General features: G+C 29.2%; 2 protein-coding genes across 4 annotated transcripts in view; one reads left to right on the top strand and one right to left on the bottom strand.

Annotated features, from left to right (window-relative positions):
- Positions 1-1,898: 1,898 nt before the first annotated feature.
- LOC107451180 (major facilitator superfamily domain-containing protein 6) lies at positions 1,899-11,607 on the bottom strand. Of its 2 annotated transcripts, XM_043054650.3 has the most exons (5): positions 11,464-11,607; positions 11,318-11,371; positions 7,095-7,268; positions 4,266-5,729; positions 1,899-2,657 (listed from the first exon to the last, which is right to left on the bottom strand). In XM_043054650.3, exons 3-5 carry the CDS (start codon positions 7,246-7,248, stop codon positions 2,476-2,478), a joined length of 1,800 nt encoding a protein of 599 aa, XP_042910584.2. In that variant the 5' UTR covers positions 7,249-7,268; positions 11,318-11,371; positions 11,464-11,607; the 3' UTR covers positions 1,899-2,475. The 2 variants fall into 2 exon arrangements, with proteins under 2 accessions (XP_042910584.2, XP_071037241.2); XM_071181140.2 differs by lacking the exons at positions 11,318-11,371; positions 11,464-11,607 and adding an exon at positions 8,713-8,861.
- Positions 11,608-17,483: 5,876 nt separating this feature from the next.
- Positions 17,484-20,026, top strand: part of LOC107451175 (solute carrier family 35 member G1) — a 74,723-nt gene continuing 72,180 nt past the window's right edge. For both annotated transcript variants that reach the window (XR_015435918.1, XM_087169238.1), the window contains exon 1: positions 17,484-17,708. Coding sequence is in view for 1 of the 2 variants with exons in the window: in XM_087169238.1 (XP_087025364.1) it covers positions 17,687-17,708 (22 nt within the window). In the remaining variant the exon portion in view is untranslated. The remainder of the gene's footprint in view (positions 17,709-20,026) is intronic.

Genomic DNA, 20,026 nt, shown 5'->3' on the forward strand with positions numbered 1-20,026 from the left:
TTACGCGTACCGGAATCTTTCAAGAATGATTTATAATATTTTCGTAATAAGATTGCCAGATTACAATATATGAAAACAGAAGCATAAATAAAGTGATATCTTATGGCACGTTCTTACTGCAAAACTGAAGCGCGTCTAATTTGTTAGTTACCTTGGGTGGGCCCGAAAATGGATGCGCGCAAGGTAATAATATAATACAGGATAATTTAAAGTCTGTAATTAAAAAGTTTGATAATTAAAACAATTATTAAAAAAAAAGAAACAGGATTTACTCGTTTTGAATTGATTTTTAGCAGGGCCAAATTATTATTGCTGCTGAAATCCAAAAATTAGGCTCAAAGAGCAATGCCCTAAACACAAAAAAATTAGAAAACGAACTGAAAGCGGAAACAAAAAGAAAACGAAAGTAAGCTAGTAGTAGATAATATTAAGCGCTAAAGCTGCTTTAAATATGATCACTATAACATAGCACAATAAAAACAAAACCGAACTAAAAACGGAAACAAAAAGAAAACGAAAGTAAGCTAATAGTAGATAATATATATATATATATATATATATATATATATATATATATATATATATATATATATATATATATATATATATATATATATATATATATATATATATATATATATATATATATATATATATATATATATATATATATATATATATATATATATATATATATATATATATATATGTATATATATATATATATGTATATATATATATATATGTATATATATATATATATATATATATAATATATATATATATATATATATATATATATATATATATATATATATATATATATATATATATATATATATATATATATATATATATATATATATATATATATATATATATATATATCTTACATTAAAGATGTAAATAGTTTTAATACTTCAGCTATCAATTATGGTGAAATGTCTCGAATTCTGACTTGTGGTGGATTTTGTGATTTTATAGCTGCCGAACAGATTTTAAATTATTACTAAAATTCAATACATAAAGAACTCTGGCAATAACACAGACATCTTTTGAAATAGTTATAATTGAAATCAAAGTACTTCTGCTCGGGCAACAGCTAGAAAATGAAATTTTAGTTAATATATATCGTTTAAAACTAATTAACGTGTTAGATCTGAAGGAGGAGGAGTTGAGGACTTAGAATGTTAGAGGCAAAAACGAAAATCATAAAGAATGCACAGCAAATACAGTTGTGGTGTTCATTCTTCTTTGTTACCATTAAAATCTACATATTGTGCAAAATAATCTTGAAAGGTAACCATGCTGGTTGCCAAAGCCGGCGAGTTTATAATAATTGTAATAAAAAGGAACTACTTTTGAATAGAAGTCAGAAATATTCTTTATCTATTCTTACGTACTTTGTCTTTTTCTCAAGGAGGTTTTAAGTACACTCCTTGAGAAAACTCCTTGAGTACACTCCTTGAGTACACTCCTTGAAAACTTTCTTTTAAGCACACTCCTTGACTTTTTTTGAAATCAAAAGTTAGTGTGACTATTATTTTAATTTTATTTGAAATTGATTTATTTTTGTGGTTGTAATAATTTGAAAGGCGTTTTTATTTTTTGCTAATTTTCCTTCTGCTAAAAATCAAAGTTATAAAATTTAAATAATTTATGGACAGAATTATTTAACGATAAAAATGTTTAAAATAAGGCATAAATTTTAATATGATAAAATAGAAAAACATACAGCGGTTATCGTCCTAACATTAATTTAACATATAACTCTTAAGCTGAAGTTTCATCTTAATTTGTCTTATTATATAAGGGCATAGCATAAGTAATTATTATAATGCTTAAATTTCTTTTTTCTATAATGAAGATATTTTCAGTAAAGAAACTCAACAACTAGGGAATTCCTGCAGTTTGTTTATTTGCATATTGTGTTTTATTACATAACAGTAATTTCCATTGCATAAATATTTAAAGCATATTGATGTAATAAAAGGTTTTTTGAAAACATATGTTTACAATACATCTTAAATTATAAAAATTTAGTATTTGAAAATAGCTTTTAAGCACTACTTAATAATATTTTTTAAAAATACAAAAATATAAATTGTTTGGCTTTTTTGATGTTGATTTTAAGGCATAAAATGCTTTTTTTATTGCATAATTATTTAAAGTATGCTTATGTGAAAAAGGTTTTTTTTAAAGATATTTGTTCTCTCGACATTTGCTTTCAACATATGTAAAATAATAAGAAAAGTAGCTTTTAAAATTTGACCTTTATAACTATGAAAAAAAATATATTTTAAAAATAGAACAAGGCAAGATTTTAGGGTGCGATAAGTTTTTGAGGAGATTGTTTTATCCATTGATCAAACCGTTAAACCACACGTCAAACGCTTGCTAATTCTGTGACGTAATATGCAGATTTTTGAACAATGATTCTTACTCATCTTGGCTAAGCAGAGACACTGACATAAATCACGTAGCGATTGATCCTGATGACAAACTAAGTTTATCAGTGTTGTGACGTTTGAATAAGAAGGTGTGCACAATCTTAAGGACGGAAGCGCAAGAACACATTATGCTGAAGTAGAAGAAAGTTTGATGAGGTCCTATTTTATCAAAGAAAATGCCAGCCAAAATGCATCCAAGACCTGCACCTGAAATATATACAGTTTTTCTTAAAGTCAAAGTTTCCAATTTAATAAATATTTTAGAAAATAACAGAAAATTTTCATTTCGATTTATTCCCGATTGCAGTATAGTATGAACCTTATGTTATGTACGTACACAGGAGCTGTGCTAAATAATGGAAATACTTCTACACTAACTCCTTTTTTTATATTTTTAAGTAAATACTTAGAGAATTAATTTAAAACTTTAAAAGTGCGCAAGTCATGCGATATCTCATAAACGCCAATAAAGTTTAAAAGTTTAAGAGACAGGTAATTAATTATGAACGAAAAAGAATGTTTTTGTACAACCTATGCCCAAAAATATAGCGATAAACTCAGAACTCATATCAGTTATTTTTATTTGCATATGAAAAAATTGCACCAAGTTCCTTGAATCTAACTTAAACATTCATGAAGATATAGATATTTTTAGTAAGAAAAAAAACTAATTTTTTGACTTACGTTTTCTTATTACAACTGCAGAAATTTTTAATAAAATTACACAAAATTTATAGAGTAATTTTTAATTGATAATTGAAATATTATTTTAAAATTTGAAAAAAAAATCGCTAAAAAATTTGCTTAAAATAAAAGTATTAAAAGTAATACTTTTGTAATGCTCATTTGTGGAAAAAATTTAAGAGGTTTCTTTTTTCTTCAGAATTTTGTTTTGAATCGTATTTGATAACTTATGAAAAAAGTCCGATTTGAGTATCTTGAAAATTTAAAAAGTTTCTAATCATTTTCTAAGTAGTTTTTGTTTGATTTGAAAGGAAAGATTCGAATGGTGAGGGGTTTTCCACTAATTTAACTTATTAATATGAAACGAGACTTATTAAAAAATGACATCGGCATTATACAGATCCACAACCTATAAATTATGTTTTATTTCAATTTTCTTAATACATCATTTCCTAATACCATCATTTTTTGTCGTTCTTATCATCATTTTAGGCTATTATCATTTGTTATGAAATTTTGTTTTATGATACAAAATGAAATTTTTATAAAACCCTATACAATTTAAAGATTTTAAAAAGAAATACAGAAACTACTTAAAAATTTGCAGAAGCTTTTTACTTTTCCAAGATATTCAAATCGGAGTATTTTTCATAAGATACAAATACAGTTCTGAATAAAATTAGGAAATTTTTTCTAAATGTTTTGCACGCATGTGCAGTATAAAAAGATTACTTTAAATACTCATATTTTGCGCAATTTTTGACCCTTTAGATTCCTTTTTCCCGTGAAACTAAGTGGTAATTTATTTGTAATCTTGTTTTGTAAATATACGATTACATATAAACCTTTCTTTATTTTGATTTTATGGCATTTTAATTGTTTTTCTTATTATTAGAATTAATTTATTGTTTATAGATTTTTATTTAATATCTACAAAATTGGGAAAAGGGATAGCGGATTTATCTGTTATATTTCATACTTTAATGGCTATAAATGATTAATATAAATTAATGTTTAAAAAAAAAGCTCTCCAATCAATTTGGTCATACATGTATTATAAAAACGACGGATTATATCAAAAAAAATTTTAATCACTAGTAATTATCAGGTTATCGATAATTTAAAACTTACCTAAGCCTCCATGTGTCGTAAACAGAATTGATTGTGTTGTTGCCTCTGTTCCAGGTTTTGCTTTCATTTTCCCATACGATGCTATAGCAGGAAAAAGAGTTCCATAAGTAAAACCATGCGTAATTTCAGCAGGAAGAATGAGCCATGGATTTTGCAGATAGCTGTACCATAAAAAGCGCAAAGCATAAGATATGAGGGAAAGAGAAAGGAGATTAAAATGTCCTAATTTCTTTATGAACCAGCCTGAAAAAAACATGAAAGGTATCTCGCCAAGAAAGCATTCAACGTACTGTGTCAATCCGCAGAGGAATTTACTGGCTCCTAAACTTGAAACAAACCATATTAAGTAAAACCACAGTAAACCTGCACCTATTCCATTGAACAAGACTCCAAATTCGAATGCAGCGAATTCTAAAGATTTTAGAACTCTACCAACGTCTTTTAGAAGATTCTGTGAGAAATGTGGCTTAATGAGATCTAATTGAGAAACATTCCACAAAGCCAGTATTTGCAGCACTGCCATAAACGTCCAAGATGCATAATAGTTACCAGTTAGGTCACATAAATATCCACTTATAGCTGCCAATGCCCCCCATCCAACTGCGCCAAACAATCTTTGTCTCCCGAATTCTCCCCCTAACTTCTGCACACTCTCACAGCAAGCTGTATCAGAGAGTGTAAAAACTGAACTGGTACATATACCTGCAAGAATGTTGACAACAGCAAATATCCAAAATTCATAAGTGTGAAAGTCACTTATTGTTGAGATACTAGAATTATCGTGATCTTTCGTGAGTGAAATCGTGCAAGGAAAAGTCTTGTTTTTCTGATAGACAGAATAGTTAGAATCTAATGCTAGCAAACGAAAATGCAACTTTTTGTTACACTGTTGAAAATGTTCATTAAAGATGTCTGCACTAAAAGAATTAACTAAACAGCTGCAATTTAACTCAGATTCATGGTTGAAATCGCTTATTTCTACGTCAATGTCTTTCTGAAAACAGATCATTGATGTCAAATTAATTTGTTGTAAACACGTAATTTCTGAGAATGTGCTGTTATCTTCATTCCACGAGTTTCCATTTTCCTCTGGAGAGTTTGGAGAGGTAATTTGACTGGATGAGTTTCTGCTGTCAGGGTAATACCGGGCTGTGAGAATCACTGATTCGGAAGATTTCTTGAAGTGTTCTAATTGATCGTATAATGTTAATTCCTGTGATGAGTCCGAGGGTTTTTTGATGGGAGGAACGGCGAGAATTAAAAACAGGAAAACTATTTGCAAAATGAGCAGTGTATTAATCATCAGTTTGAGCCTGTTGAAGTAATCGGCAATGTAACCAATTATTGGCTTCGAAACAATTGTAATTAATTGTTGAGCAGCCAAGACAGCAGCTAGAGAAGTTGCAGAAAGACCGAGTCTGTTCTTCGCAACAACTGGGATGAATGGGTTTACTGAGGCTGTACCTAAAAATAAATGAATATACAATTAAAAAAAATATAAAAACACACTTTCCAGATGACGAGAAAACTCGTGACACATTTTAATATTCTTTTTTCTAGAACACTAGTAGCAAAACTATTTTATTATTAGAATTTATCTGGAAGAAGTAAAATATTTGTACTCATCATAATCTTTAGACGCCGTACAAGAATAATTAAATACAGAATTTAAATACAAAATCTAGTATTCTTAATTAACTTAAAAATTGTAAGTTCGCCTTAATTATAGGACATTGGCTCAGGAAAGGTGATTTTCTGTATATTCCATAAAAATTTTGTCTTCATTGTTGATCTCAGCTTTAAACCGTTTTTCAGAACATACCATGTTCTTTGGGAAAACATTATCACTGTTTGTTCTTGCAGTGAGCCACAGCTTTATGAATAGTATAAAAACCTACATTAAGTCACTTAAACCAATTTTTTGACAGTTTTTCTTTTTTAAACACTTTATCTTACATATACTAGCTGCAATCAGTAATAAATATGAAAGCAGTAACTGAAATTTAGATTGCGTTATGCACTTCACCGTAGATACTGCTATGTTGTAATTTTAATACAGCATATAACGTTAGGCGATATTTTCCAATTTTATGATAAACTTCATTTCTACAATTGTCCAATTATCCTAATTTATCAGCACTCTAAATTTGTTAGCACCTTAAATTAAATTTTTTAATCGACAACATTCATGGTATTTTAATAGATGATCGATAATGCTTGCAACAAAGCTGCAAATATCATTTCTCTTTGTCTCTAATGCTCTCCGTAAAGTCATTGAAAATCATAATCTTTTGCTCGATATTTATTCATGATAAATTGTGAGAATATTTAAAGTATCGTTATCATGATTTTCAAAAAATATAAATGTATCCCCATACATTCCAAACTGAAATCAACAGTAAGGGTTCCAAACACTTAACCGCTCTCCTGTCTAAACTATTGGAACCCTATTTTCCAGATTGTGGTTATCCTTCATACATTGAGGATCAGAAATCCGAATTTATGAGGAAGAAATTATTTGTTTATTGATATATAGGACGCTTTTGCGTCATATTTCGTTGCGTGAAATATCGTCTGCGTAACTGAATCATCGTGTTTAATGTTTTACTTTCTATTAAGATTAAGTCCAATTACGCGGAAATCGAACAAATGGATCTAAAGTTGTTCTGGCTGTCAGCTTTTTTTTCATTTAAGCACGGTACATCAGTTAATTTTAAAAGTTATTTTCTTCAAAGGAACAATTCTTGCTATTTTTTTAATCACTACATAATTACCATTTATTAAAAATAGAATAATTAATGAAAAGTAAATCCCTATCTTACCACTTACCTCCGATAAATAAGAAGAAATGGATTTTAAACCTAAGCATTTCTTTGTCTATATGGAAAAAAGATTTCTTCTTTGTATTTCCTTCTGTTTCATCTTTTGGAGTTTTGACTGCAAGCACTTCTGTGCGCATTATCTTTATTTCCTTTTCTAGCATTTTATGTTTTAAAATATGGTCTAAAAAACAATAAAAATGCATTATTGCAATAGAAAAGGATAAAAGCATACACGATGTTCTGTAATCACTGCTCTTAATATAGATATTTAAAAGCCTTGTCAAAAATGAAGTAAAAAAAAGCGCATATTAAATATTAAAAATTAAGAAAGTTTGGAAAAAATAAAATCGATATCGAAATAATTGAAATCATTGATTATGAAGACGAGATTGAAAATATTAAAATCAATTTGATTGTCCGATAACATTTTAAAGTTCTTCTAATAATTGCTTTTCAACTTAACACTGTTTCTCACAGAAATCAAACAGATTTTGATGTTTTCAGTCTTTTTTTCATTGCTTAAATATTAATTTGTCATAACGTGTATACTTTTCGAACCCCATTTTCGATAAGTATTCATTCTACGAAACGAAGCACCGTAATATTAATTAAAATTTATTTTTATAAAAATAAACAAAAATTCCTCTCAGGATAGTGATTTAAAATACACACTTCTTAAAAACAAATTTTTTATTTCTAAGATTTGTAATGAAATAAATTGCTTGAACTTTCACAGTTGCCAACTTATTGTTTTAATCTCAAAATCACTTTATTATATATCCCCACAAAGGGACAGAGAAGTGGTAACTTTTGCATTATTGAAAAGTTTATTAAAAGTTTCATTTTATTTTTCATAGCATTTAAATTTTCTTTTTCTTTTCTATTTCAAAGCATTTTTCGAGGTATTCCAAAATTTTGAATTTTACCTTGATATAAATTGATTAATTTTCGTTAAGTAGATAGTTTGAAAAATGAAATGCTAAATAATGATAATTGGGACTACAAATAACTTTTGACGTAATGATCAGATTTAAGTAATTCTAAATTGCAGTTCAATAAAAAGTCGGCTGCAGCTCAAAGTTGGCACTTAAAAATCGGAACATTTTTATTTTTATTTTTGTGGTACTAATTATGAGCGTCTTTTTTATTTCTATGATAATTATCTGCTGACGTGCAAAGCACGTCATTGATGATTTTATATAAAAAAAAGCATCTTTACGTGGTTGGAACGTCTCTGCAAGCGTAAATGGTTAAGGCAAATTTGAAAGGTTAATTAATATAAGGGATAAAGTTTTTTCCCATCGTTGGGATAACCATAACAGGAAAATTTTAGAGCAGAACTTTTCATGAGTAATAGACCATTTTAAAATAATATACGCACAAAGCATAACAATTAGAATATTTGATAACACATAAAAATTTAAAGAAATTATGATTCAACAAATAACAAAGAAATTACACTAAATAACTAATTATTCTATATAATCACATTACACCAAAAAAAAAAAAAAAATTATGCACCCAAAAACACATATACATCAAACAAAAAGCTCTTATTTAGAATATTTTTTTAGTTTAATTAAATTTGAAAGATAAGCAAATTATAGTTAAGAATGAGTATTCACCTGTTTCGCTAAATTCCATTGTTTGTATTTCTCTAATATCAAGAAGATAATAAAGTTAAGAAATCAGTATGCTCAAGGATCAAAGAAATAACAAAACGTCATGGAAGTTTTAAAATTATAGGCTATCGACATTGCAATCAACTTTCAACTGATTTTAAGGGGTCTTATCATTTTTGTGGATAAGAAATCAAGGAAAAAATAACTTACAGTTCACCGAACTATCTGTTGCATTTATCATAGAGTTTTCATACTCTCAAATGCAGTATTTTTAAATATATTGAGTTCTAGTACGATGGCGTTAAAATATAAACAAACTCTAAATTCAAAAATTTATTTTAAATTGCTGCATAATTTGAAAAATATTGACATGCAGTAATTTATAAACCTTACACTCTACTGATATATCATATTTTATTTATAGAAAGTATTAATAAAAAAACTAATTCGAATATACATGATAAAAAGAATCGTTCTCTCAAATATTTTCACTACAGTTCTTTCTATTTTTTTTAATTTAATACTTGTTTTTGTTAATTTCACAAGCACAAGATGATTTTTGGACAAATTTTAGGTCACACAACGATAATTTCTTTTACATAATTGGTTTATTAATATGTTGAAAAAAAATTTTTATTTAAAGACGAGAAAAGTAATTCATATTTTTAGAAAACGATAGTGAAAAACACAATGATTTTGAAATGCTTTCTGTTAAACTATACGAATATTTTGATTTTATTTAGTTTTGATCGAATCAATTTTTCGATTTATAATGAACCACAGAGAAATAAATAGATAGTTTCCATTCGGTAACAATTTTCCAAATTTTTCATGCTGTGCAAATTTTTATCTCAGAAGTAAGACAGAAATTTACACTGAGCTATCTCGTGAATTTAACTTCCTAATACATTTTCATCAGAGAAGAAAAGATGGAATATAAAATATTTTGAATAAATTTTATAATCAACATATTTTAGAAAAAGAAAGTGGTTAAATTAAGCCATGAAGTAGCGTTTTGTGACATATATTTTGTCTAAACTTAATAAATTACTCCAAGTGTTTTACTATATATTAATGAATAGGAATATCCCCAATATAATACCTTCTAAAGATCAAATTTGATGAAAAAATATTGAAAGAAAAGTATTGCAGAACATGATTGAGGTTTTCCAGTACTTTAGGAACATGAAATCGAAATTTACATAAAAATTACGATACGAAAAATTACCTAAAAAATGTACATGGAAAAATTATTATTCCATTACAAATTGTTTTTTAATATAGAATATCAACATTAATAACTAAGTAAATATGCGACATAAAAAATTGCTTGACATTTGTTATTTTTCCATTGTTAAACATGCACTTAGTTAAAAATATTCAGTTTCAAATGAAGCTTTCCAGTATTCTTTCCAGTATAGCTTTCCAGTATTTAATGAATATCAAATCAAACAAACTAAAAATAGCATAAAAAATGCACTTGAAAAAATTACTATTCCAATACAAATTGTTTGTAATACAGGATATCAGCATTAGTTACTAAGTATAGTTGACATAAAAAAAATTTCGAGGCTGCATTTGTTATTTTCCATCGTAAAACATGCACTTAGTTGAAAATATTCAGTTAATCAAATGAAGAGGAGTTACTTTAGAAATTACTTATTATTATTTTGGTTCTCTATAGTTCTTTCCAACACTCTTTTATACATTTTAAATAAATTTTTGTATTTAGTAAAATATTTATATAGCCATAGTTTTAGAGTAATTGAATAAGCTTAAAAACTAACAAATCTTAAAGTATTATAGCATTCATTGATGTAATTTTGCGTTGATGGCGAGGTCTAAGTCAGAGTTGGAATGTTCTTTTCACGTTATTGGAAAGCTCTCTACTTCAAATTAATATTAGTCAATGCATTCATTAATTATTTTTTGTATTTTTAATAATTTTAAAAACACCAGTTTTAATCAATAGTGACACGAAAAGTTGGTGACTCCAAATGAGTAAAGCTGCCGAAAACACCAGAGTCAACAAGCTTGGAGAAGAGGTATGCTCGTGAGGGCGGACCAACTGGCTATCGAAGGCGGCTATTAATAATTAAGGCCAATTCTACCATAATTTCCCCCACGTGACTCAAGCAATTTAGTTATGGGAACCAGGATGATTTGCTAGTTTTCCTTAGAAGTGTACCAGGTTCGAATACCGATGGTGGCTGGTCAATTTAAATGCGATAATTCGTTTCGCATAACACATCTTTTGACTCAACCAATGACCGTTTGGACCGTAAAAGGTTAGTTTCACCCAAAACAAACTCCTCGAAAGGAGAGTGCCCTTGTCTCCTGGATGTTTTCTAACTTGAAATGATACGGGGTACACCGTTCAACTAAATAGTAGAAGTATTACACGCAAAAAAATTCTTTGGCTTTGACATTTTATAAAGATGTTTTTGTATCTGAAATCTTCGTACTAAATGCAAACTGGTAATTTTACTCATGTTTTTATTAAAAAAAACTTAAACAGTACGTCAAAATGTATAAGTCAGATTGTACTACATTTAATACAGAAAATTATGCATAATTTTAACATAACAAATCATAAAATAATATTTACCTTTATGTATAGATAGTGATAAGTAATAGCTTTATGATGAAAATCAATAGTTTGCTGGAAACAAAATCAAAGTACGAAATTAATAAAAGTAAGTAAAACTAATTTTTAAGCAAATAAGTAAATAACTGCTAGTAAAATAAAATTACCTTTGTAGCAAACGAAAACTGCCCAGTAAAAGAAGGATTTAATGTCAGCTGCATTTCGTCCTATTCCTCATTTTCTTTGTTATCATTGTTAATTTACTCAAATGCTGACATGCAGTCTTATAATCCTTGTTGTAAATTAAAGTGACTTCTTCGAGGATTTCAGACTGCTTGCAAGGTAAAAGAATATTTTACTTATGCTGATAAAATGTATAAATCCACGTCTCTTAGATGTCTATTTTAGGATTTTTTTAAAGAAAACTCAACATGAAACTGAATAAATTTTTTAATGCTTCAAATCATTTTTCATTCAATCTAATAACATGAGAGGTTTGGGAGAGAAATCGTTATGGAGTAGTTTCAAAGAAAAAAGCAATGCAAAGTGAAAAGCAATTATTCACAAATGCTTAACTAACGAACATTAACCCTTTGAGCGTTAGTTGCCGCTTTTCCGTAGCTTTTAGCAGCAAGCTTTCTTGCATCAAAAAACCTGTTTAAAGACGGTTATTTTAAATGGCAAAATGTAAATTTGAATGAAATCAATCGAACAGTTTCTGATTCATTAAATATCAAAAAGAACATTGAACATTTAATTTCTCAAGAACTCATTCGACCAATTTGTTATTCGCCATTTAGAATTTCATTCTTTAGAATGATGAAAGAAATCGTATACTTGATGATTGCATGATGAAAAAAATTGCATACTTGATGATTGTATGATGAAAGAAATCGTATACTTGATGATTGCATGATGAAAAAAATCGTATACTTGATGATTGTATGATGAAAAAAATCTTATACTTGATGATTGTATGATGAAAAAAATCGTACGCAACTCAAAATTCTTTTGACTATGCTTAATTAAAAAACAAAACTAACTAATAAGTATTAAAATTATGTTCTACGAAAAATTGTTTTTGGGTAAACTAATATTCTAATTGTGTGCTATTTTTTTTTTTTTTTTTTTTTCATTTCGCTTTATGAGGTTTCGAGATATAGCGAAATACGCAAAATGTGAAATTACCATTGCGATCCGAACTTTTGATCGCTTTCCTGTCCAAATTATTACGTCTACATTTCATAGGTTGCAGATGGATTTTGAGGGTCAAGAATCAGAACCTATCGGGGAAAAAGAGAAACAATGAAACTTCGAATCATTGAGATAGATTTCTAATACGTGAAAATCAGATCATTGGATCAAAAGCTATTGTGAGCTAATTTAATAGCTATTTAGCTATAAATTTCCTAGTAGCAAGCGTTGCAGTTTGTTATCAGGTATGTCTATCCAGGATTTTTACAATTTATGAGTTTTATCTTTAGATATTCCTCGTCATATTAATTCGTCCTCCAACTTGACGATGGTCTAAAAATTCTAGAGTCCTTACCTCCATGACCATCTTGAACACAAGTGGCCGTTGCGGGAGTGCTTTACCTTTGTCTTCGTTGATGCTTTATAAAATCAATGGATTTCATACATTGTAAAATTTCTGTAAGAAGAAAGAGACAATAAGTTAACTTTTGTGTTTTTCTCCCTTTATAATCAATTAATTTTTACTTAGACTTTATTATTATTTTTTTACTTTTACAATTGCTTCACTGTGCCTTGATTTTAAAAATAATATAATTATAATTATAATATTTTATTTTTTAACAAAAATTAAAATAAATAAAAAGAAGAAAACGATGCAAATACTGAAAATGCACTTTTAGGTAATAATTGTGCTTTAAAAGAAGAATTCAGAGTTAAATACTACTGTACTTTTACTGTTTTAATTAGCGGGAAATACAAAATGTATAAAGTTACAGGTCAATATTAATCCAATGCTTTTCAGAGTAACATTGTGAAGACTGATCATTTACAAAAAAAATTATTTTAACTGATGAAATGTATATTGGCTTAAGAAACGTATATTGGAAGAAATTGAAAACCAATTTAGCCAATATACGTTAAGATGTGTCAAAGTTCTTTTTCTTCCACAGTAAACACATTTTTATTAAAATCGTTTCAAAGACAGTTAATATGAATAAGTTAATCATTAGAACACAGAAATACTTTTAATTAATATTATGATAGAATGCATGCTGGTGAAAATTAGAAGAAAAAACTCAGCCTGACAAGCAATCAACTGCAAGAAATGGGTGCAAAGGAGGTAGTGTGGGTATCTCGATCCTGATTGGTTGCTGAAGCGTGGCATTCACTTACGTTATCTACTGTTCTTTCCCATTCTATTTCGAGTAAGCCTAACCTCACAAGTATCAATTCTCGTAAGTTACACATTCTATATTCTTTTACAAAGATTTTTTTACTTAACACAAAGACAGGCACAAAGCCATGTAGAATATAAACCAACTAATTGTGCATTGAAGTTGCAAAACAAAATTATATCACGATTACAATAAAATACATAAACATATAATGCATTTAAGTTAAGTAAAGGACAAAGAAGAGAAATAATTATACTTAACAAATTTGATGTGCGATACGGCGTTTTATTTAATAAACCTCAAATTAATTAACATTCTAACTTATTAGGAGAGATTTAGTTCAACTTTGACACGCCTATTTGCTTATAAACAATAAGCTGAGCTGACTCAGAGGTTTAGAGCGTTCGCCTTCCAATGAGGTGACCCGGGATCAAATCCCAGCGATGACTGGTCGACACGAACCCGCACCCGGTTTGCACCGACCACAGTGCAGACGTGAAATATATTCAGTGGTAGAAGGATCAGGGATTAAAATCCCTTTGGCATCAGGCTAACCGTGGGAGGCTCTCGTGCTCTGCCTCTCCATGTAAAGCAAATGCGGGTTAGTTCCATCAAAAAGTCCTCCACGAAGACCAGTACTTGATACAGGAGTTTTCTTGTCATCTGGATTGGGTTCAAAATTACATGGCTTCGGCGTGGAGTCGTAAGCCCGAAAATTGGGTCGGCTGTTCAACGACAGTTATAAAATAAAATATGAAACAATAAGCTGGCGCTGAGGTCATAGGCCACGTGTCTGTGTATTAGTGACTGTTTTTGTCTCGAGTTGCAAGTACCCGATTGCAAACTTATTGTCTGCTTTTTTAAATTTGTTTTGATTCTGTTGTGATACCATTTTATAAAGGCTTAAGTTAGCCTGATTTTCTATGACTTACAATTCATTAGGTGCCATTATGTTCTTAATGTTGATCTAGTACAGTGGTTCCCAACCTTTTGTGGACCATCGCTCCCTCTTGAGGTTGGCTGACACATATCGCCCCTTTCTCTTTTTGCTCAAAAAACCATTCATTGTTGCTTGTGAGAAACCAAACACTGAAAATATGCTGTGTTATTTAATTTTAATTTAAATTGTAATGCAAATAAGGAGGCACGTTTATCCTGTCATTTTTATTAATTAAAAAAAAATTGTGCATCTCTTTTTTTTTCAAAAAGAAATGATATTTAAAACGGAATAATCAAAACAAAAGTAAATTTTTTTTAATTAATATTTTTATGTAATCAAGAAAAAGTTAAAACGTTAACAACTAAAATTTGATAAAAAAAAATGAAGAGGGAGAAAGTACATTTTTACCACTTCAATCACTGCCCTGCGCTTGGTGTATTTCAAGTTAAAGCTTGAAAATCAGGCTTTTTGCTGGTCAGATTTAAACGCGAGTCTCCTTTGAAGCAAATGTCCAACCTTTCTCTTTGCATTGTGAGCAGCTGGAAGGCAGAACTAAATCCTCTCTCCACTAAATATGTTGACGGGAACGAGATGAGAAGCGGCTCAGTTTGTTTCCACAATTGTGGATAAGTGTCCATAAGATTTACCAAGCTAACTCGTAACCGTATTTTTTAAAGACGACTTTAGCCTCACAGTCTTAGTTCAAATCTAAAAAACTCAGTCTACAAAAAGGAAGTGAGCTTATCCACAACTTCAAAAGAGAAAGGATTAAAAATCCAATCCGGAATTTCTAATTTCATCAAATCTTCAAATCTTGATTCCATAACTGATCAAGGTGATCAGTAAAAATTAAGATTTTATTTTCGAGAATCTCGATATCTGCCATTGAACACTTTTTAAGAGTTGGAAATTACATTAGCTCTTTGCGACCAATGTTTGACTTGTAGATATCAAACTTGACGATGAATGAAGATATGATTCCCTTAGCCTTGATAGTGTTCATTTTATTTCCTTGAAGTTTTACGTTGATTTTCTTCATTTTTTCAAAAATATCCGTGAGGTACTCAGTTTCCAACTTGCGTTGCTTCAAACTCTCACTTAAAACAGGATCAGTGGTGTCGAGAAACTCAGTAATCGAATCCAGCAATTCGAAGAAACGGCTCAGTTTCCTTTTGAAAGCCATCTCACAGCTGTATGCAGGAGCAGGAATTCGAAATCTTCATAATTTTCATGGCAAAGTTCTCGGAACAAACGGTTATTAGGAGAATTAGCTTATATTTTATTTATGCCAGAAATAACCAATTTTTTGCAGCCAAAAGTTGACGATGAATGACATAATGAACTTCCGGTACTTCTTTTTTAAGGTGACCCAGAAACTCAGTATGACAACCAGACATGGTTGGAGCAATCTGTTGCACAAGCAATTACACTTGTGTGGGGAATTTTTTTTACCTCAAGATAATCATTGGCCAATTTAAAAATCGACGATCCTTTTGTATCTGTGTTCAAAGTTCTTGCAAACAATATTTCCTCGTTTATCTCCTTACTCTCATTTATGAATCTCACGTAAGCTAAAACAGCTTTGTTATCTATCACAGTTGATTCATCAATCTGCAACGCAAATTTACCTTCTTTCAGAAATTTGATGAGTTTTGATTCAACGTCGGCGGCCATCTCAACAATACGCCTGGAAACAGTATTATTGCTCCGAGGAACAGAGTGACTTATCGGATTTCCGCCTGCGATACCAAAACGTATGACGAAAACGATCCTGCACTTGAATTTTTTTTAAATTTTTAGCTATCATAATTCTTTGTCTACACCAGAACCATAGGTTTCATATGTATTTTCAATTCCAATCTCAAATAGCTTTTATTATTATTATTAGTAGTAATTTTTATCTTTTGAGTACTCTTCGCCCCCTGATCGCCCCCCTTGAGAAGCTCTATCGCCCCCTTTGAGGCGATCGCCCCCAGGTTGGGAACCACTGATCTAGTAGATGAAGTTAATCTAGTCGAAAAGTGTGTGAGCATGAAAAACCTGTTACCCATTTTCCCAACGGGTACTAAAGAACTTTATTTACTTTTTATAAGCTTAACACACCTTCATTATAGAGAACCAAAAAAGGTTTTGCGAACCTAAAGCAAAGGTGGTTTATCTTAGCTTAGCTTAAAAAAGAATTTTTAAATACTATAATTTTAGGACTAACAAACATTCAGATTCATGCAAAATCTATATATAGCTTCCAGCTTCGGCCAACCACATTTTGGACAAAAAAATACCCCCATTTGTAAACAGATCAAGGGCTGCATTTACCCATGGTTACGGGCTAACCGTTAAAAGTTTTTGTGGTTTACCTCTTCCTGTAACTCAAATTCAAGTTAGCTTCACTCAAAAAGCTCTCTGGGAAGGCGAGGGTGTCGCAATGCTTTAACTACGAGTTTCATTATATTCTGGACAGAGCGCTTTTCAAGGTTAATAGTAAATTAATATACACAAAAATATTTAGTGATTAAGTTTTTTTTCTAAGTGTAAAACATTTTCCCTAACCTAAGTATTTTTTTACACATTTATAAAAATACAAGTGTAAAAATGTGTTGGTATAAAATGTTAAAAAAAATAGTTAAAACTCATCACTTTTAAAAGTAGGTCACCACTGCTATCTTAAAAATTGAAGAACTGATAAAATTTACTTTTTTTAAAAAAAAAATCGCTAATAATGGCGTTTTAGTTTTATTTGTCTAATTCTTTATATCTTTTGATTTATCAATATGCAATTGGCAAGAAATATTCCCATTCCCCATTTCCATCACTTTCTCCCCCCTACCACTGATAATAGCTCTATTAGATCAGAGAAACCGACGTGTTGTGACATCATTAAGACAGAGTGTAGGTATGGTCATAAGTCGCAAGTCTCAATGCCACTTTTATCTTTTCAAAAGAATAAATAAATATGGTAAAAATTATTTATTCTTTGAACGCAGAACATACAACAAAAAACTTTTACAAACAACTCGTATTTCATCAACAATTAGCATACATCTCACGCTTTAGAACTCATAAATACTTGTTGGTTATAAGATGAGCAAGAAAATAATATATCGTGAGTATTTAAATTTCATTTTTAATTAACATAACTAGGTATTGGCCGAAATAATTTTTGTAACGTAGATATAGGGTATAGTATGACGTATTTTGTAGCGTAGAATAGGATATTTAACAAAAAATTCTTTTTCAAAATGGAAAAACGCTATTACATATTTAATGACGAATTTTATGTAACTCCAAAGCCTATCAACCTAAGTGAACAGTACTGTTTATTACTATATAAGATCAGTATGTTACTATTTTTTTAACCCATTTGTAAAATGAAGGTTGTTCGTCTATTAGCTTCATCGATAAAATCAACTACAACAATGTTGTATGAGTCATAAAAAATCAGGCTATCATAAGCGTTAATAAAAAGCAGCACAAGATCAAATTAAAAAAAAAAGCAAACGATAAGTTTGGAACTTCTTGGAATTGATTGCTTTTCAGACTGAGTTCTTTCCTTTAATTTTCAAGAGAGTGTTTGTTTTTGCATAATATTAATTTAATGTATTTTAATGCTTTTTTATAATTAACTTATTCATAATTACTGTCTGGACTGTGATTTTAATTCAACTATGAATACTGAAGAAGAAAAAAAAGAATTTTTAAGATACTGGAATTGAAAACCAATTCAGTCCATTAGACGACAAGAAAAACAAACATCAACTGATGCAGATTTTACAACCAGTGACTTGAAATGTTCTGGCTTTTATGAAAGTCGAGCTAGAAAAAAAAATGACCAATAGGTAAGCTGTGATCGCAATAATTCGATCACAATTTTTATAAGAGCTTTAGACTTAATTTCTATTATATATAAAAAGTAATTTTGTCATTCTTTTGTATTAACTATTTCTTCATTCTGATCAACTTAGTTTTCATTTTCATTACTTATTTTTACGTGGTGGCTAAGAGGACGACACAGGACTGATGGAACAACTAACTTTTTTTTCCGACGGGTTCCTCAAAAGGGTATTCCGTGGAACCCTTGGGTTTCGAGACTTAGGAGTTTTTATGAACCAGATATGATTTTCAAAACATATAGTTAAATTTATATCCAATTTTATTTCTACTTCTTCTTTTTATTATTTGTTTAATATTTTGTTATTTCTATGGAATTATTTAATTGAAATGCTTGTGAACAAAAGAATTTCAAGAGATTATATTTTCTTATAACAATATAATGAATGAATAATGAAAAGGATACATGCATTTGTGATAGATCCCATTAGTGTTTCGCATAGAATGAAAATATCTAAATTCTACTATGAAGTAGTATGTTTCTCTGAAAAAAATTCTCAACATTTCTTTTTTTCTTTTATCATTTTTATTTTAATTGAAAACATATTTCAGCTCACATATTTTTCAGATTACGCATGCACTAAATTTATAAATTGCGAATGTGACAATAGATACTGCTTCAGATCCGTAAATTCAACTATCTGACATAAAACCAATTTGTAAGACCATTTATGTTGTTGATAAGACGATGAGATGGAGAAAAAAAATTTTACAATAAATATTGTCAAAATAATTAATGGAATTGTTCCGCAAAAAGAAGGTTGATCATTTTTCATTTGGTGCACAGAATTAATTGCAAGAAAATGCATCATGCATATAAAATAATTATTTAAAACAGGAATATATTTTTGAACTAAATATTATCTTTCATTAGAACACTTATTATTTAATTACAAAATAATCTATTCAATTATACTTTATGTTGTTTGTGGTTGATGAGAATATGTTTTCCGACATAATGTAAAAATATTATGAAAACATTTGAGGACATTTATTTTCCTATGAATTATAAATAATGTTCTTAACTGATGTGATTTCTTAACTGTCAAATAATTAGCAAAATATTGGTGATAAAATGTTATTTTAAAAAATGTTTCAAAAATAAATCCTTCTCTTTTTAAAAGTACCTGTCAAAAAAATTTGAACACAATGCTGAATCGATTCCTTCTTATCAAATCATTTCCTGCTTCCTTTAATAGTATTTCGTGTTTTCAGTAATATTGATCAAGGAAAAAAAATTTGAACAAAATATTATTCAAATTCATCATATAGTATTCTTATTTATTCTTCCAAAATTTAAGTGTTGTTGTAAACAATGCTCACGTGATTCCCTTTCTTCTAATGTTTGGCTAACCTTGCTCTTTCTTAATTTTGGCTGAGTTTTATTTAACTCTAGAATTTAGTTTTTATTTCACAGCTTGACGTACATTATAGAATTCAATCAAAAAGCTTCGATTCAAAAAAATTTTGTTTAAATAACTGGCTGCAATTCTTTTGTATGTACAAGTACACAAATAATAAGAGTGACACGCG

The sequence above is a fragment of the Parasteatoda tepidariorum genome, chromosome 8, assembly GCF_982258835.1.
Source record: "Parasteatoda tepidariorum strain Cologne lab strain chromosome 8, Ptep-v5.0, whole genome shotgun sequence".
In the NCBI taxonomy this organism is placed as follows: domain Eukaryota; kingdom Metazoa; phylum Arthropoda; class Arachnida; order Araneae; family Theridiidae; genus Parasteatoda; species Parasteatoda tepidariorum.

What these genes read in the sequence shown, in the direction of transcription:
- LOC107451180 (XM_071181140.2), bottom strand. An exon ending in TTTCTTCTTATTTATCGGAG is followed by an intron (nt 5,730 to 7,094) that starts GTAAGTGGTAAG and finishes ATTTATTTTTAG; the next exon opens with GTACAGCCTCAGTAAACCCA. An exon ending in TACGACACATGGAGGCTTAG is followed by an intron (nt 2,658 to 4,265) that starts GTAAGTTTTAAA and finishes TATATATTTCAG; the next exon opens with GTGCAGGTCTTGGATGCATT.